This window comes from Impatiens glandulifera, chromosome 1 (genome assembly GCF_907164915.1).
Source record: "Impatiens glandulifera chromosome 1, dImpGla2.1, whole genome shotgun sequence".
Classification (NCBI taxonomy): Eukaryota; Viridiplantae; Streptophyta; class Magnoliopsida; order Ericales; family Balsaminaceae; genus Impatiens; species Impatiens glandulifera.
Genome location: NC_061862.1, coordinates 150,298,797 through 150,300,777, shown reverse-complemented (window position 1 = coordinate 150,300,777; position 1,981 = coordinate 150,298,797). Strand labels below are relative to the sequence as shown.

Genomic DNA, 1,981 nt, shown 5'->3' with positions numbered 1-1,981 from the left:
ATTAATATGAGGGATTGTTGGAATTTTTAAACTAGTTCTATAAATTCCATTAATAATGGAAATTAGAATGTGGGTAATAAAATCAAATCAATTTCACATGAAATTCAAACGTGAATTAAAAGGGTGAAATTTAATCCAAATGTATAATTTAAATCAATTAATTTAAATTAATTGATCTAAAATGCCTTGATGACCAATTAACAAAATGTTGTTAATTTATAGTATAACTTAATGAGTTTGTTATTATTATTATTATTTGTTATGATAATTTATATTATTATTAACAAATTGGAAAACCATGTAACGTTAGTATTGAATTATAAATGCCTTAATTGTTTTGGCAAACAATTACTCTATAATGAAGAGAAAAAAACGTTAAGGTAATGAAGAGACAAACAATGCCAACCGTTGGATCAAATGGTGATTTTATTTAATGGTTTAACTTTTCAACAATATAAGACCTCTCATCTCTAATCAAAAACTCACTTCATTCTTAATTTTTCTCACTCTAGAATTTCAAAAGCCCTCTTCTTATTTTGTGAGTGTTCTTCGAGTTCTTCGCTCGATATTTTCCGTTGAAACTCGGTGATAGTTCAGGTACACTGATCAAGCTCGACGAGTAATGATTTCAGTGCAAAATCACTACTGGATTCGTTGTACCCTGGGAGACAGCCATCTATGATAAGCTCCAGCACAAACGGGAGACGATAAAACTGTTTTAAGGGAAATGTGTCTAATACATGCCTCAAATCAACATCTCAATCAGTGATTTCGTTCTTCATATATTTTATTTGTTTCATTTATTTGTATATCATTTTATATATATTTCTGTAATTTATTTCAAAGACAAAATTTCTAACTGTTATCACACACAAGTCTACTATTTATTTTAAAACGATGACCTTTTAAGTTTGAATTATTTAAATAATCAAAATTAATAAAATATTATTTTATTTTATTTCCTTTTATTTTATACTATGATTCAATTTATTAATTAAGATATTAAAATACACAATATTTAAAATTATTATTTTTATTTTATTATTATATGTTAATACATTTAAAATTTTTTCTAAAATTATTACAATTTGTCTCTCTCCAAATTCAAATTCAAAATTCAAAGAACAAGGCATACATTTACTTATCAATTAATAATAAATATTATTTATCAGTTATATATTTAATTTGTAATTGTTTTGGATGGTTGAAAAGGTATTTATTTATGATTTTAACACGTAATTTTTATTTTTGTTGTGGTATGTTAGCCAAAAATACGGGACACAAGAATTAGTCATCTATCTTTATATATATATAGATAGATTTATCTCTGTCTTTGTTTTGTATTCTTTGAGATCTCAATAACATAACAATGACAGCTTTGGACATTATGAATGATGATCATCTAAATCTGTCTCTTTCTCTTTCCATTGGAAATAATAATCCACCAAAGGCTTTGCCAGGTATAATCAATGATGATCATCTAAATCTGTCTCTTTCTCTTTCCATTGGAAATAATCCAGTACCAAAGGCTTTGCCAGGTATAGTTCATTCATATAGCTATTTAAAATTCAAACAAATCAAGACCATCCAAGGTGAAGTACAATGCAAACATTGTGAGAAAATTTTTCAAGTAGAGTTTGACTTGAAAAACAATTTTGAAATTGTGGAGAAGTTCATTGCAAGGAATAAAGCTAATATGTACGGGAGGGCAGCCGAAGAATGGATGAAGCCGGTTTTACCCAACTGCGAGTTTTGTCAAACGGAGAATTGTGCGAAACCGGTGAAGACAAAGGAGATAAGTGAGATCAATTGGTTGTTTCTTTTGCTTGGACAAATGTTGGGGTGTTGCACACTTAAGGAGCTTAAGTATTTATGCAAACATTATCGGAAACATCGAAGTGGTGCTAAAGATCGTGTTTTGTATATCAGTTATCTTACCCTTTGCAATCAGTTCCAACCTCGTCAACTTTTTAGTTCATGA

General features: G+C 28.3%; 1 protein-coding gene across 1 annotated transcript; it reads left to right on the top strand.

The window, feature by feature from the left end:
* Nucleotides 1-1,369: 1,369 nt before the first annotated feature.
* LOC124910780 lies at nucleotides 1,370-1,981 on the top strand. The gene has a single exon (XM_047451461.1). The coding sequence runs from the start codon at nucleotides 1,370-1,372 to the stop codon at nucleotides 1,979-1,981; it is 612 nt and encodes a 203-aa protein (XP_047307417.1).

Excerpts from the sequence above, each read along its gene's own strand:
- LOC124910780 (XM_047451461.1), top strand. The coding sequence starts at position 1,370 with ATGACAGCTTTGGACATTATGAATGATGATCATCTAAATCTGTCTCTT.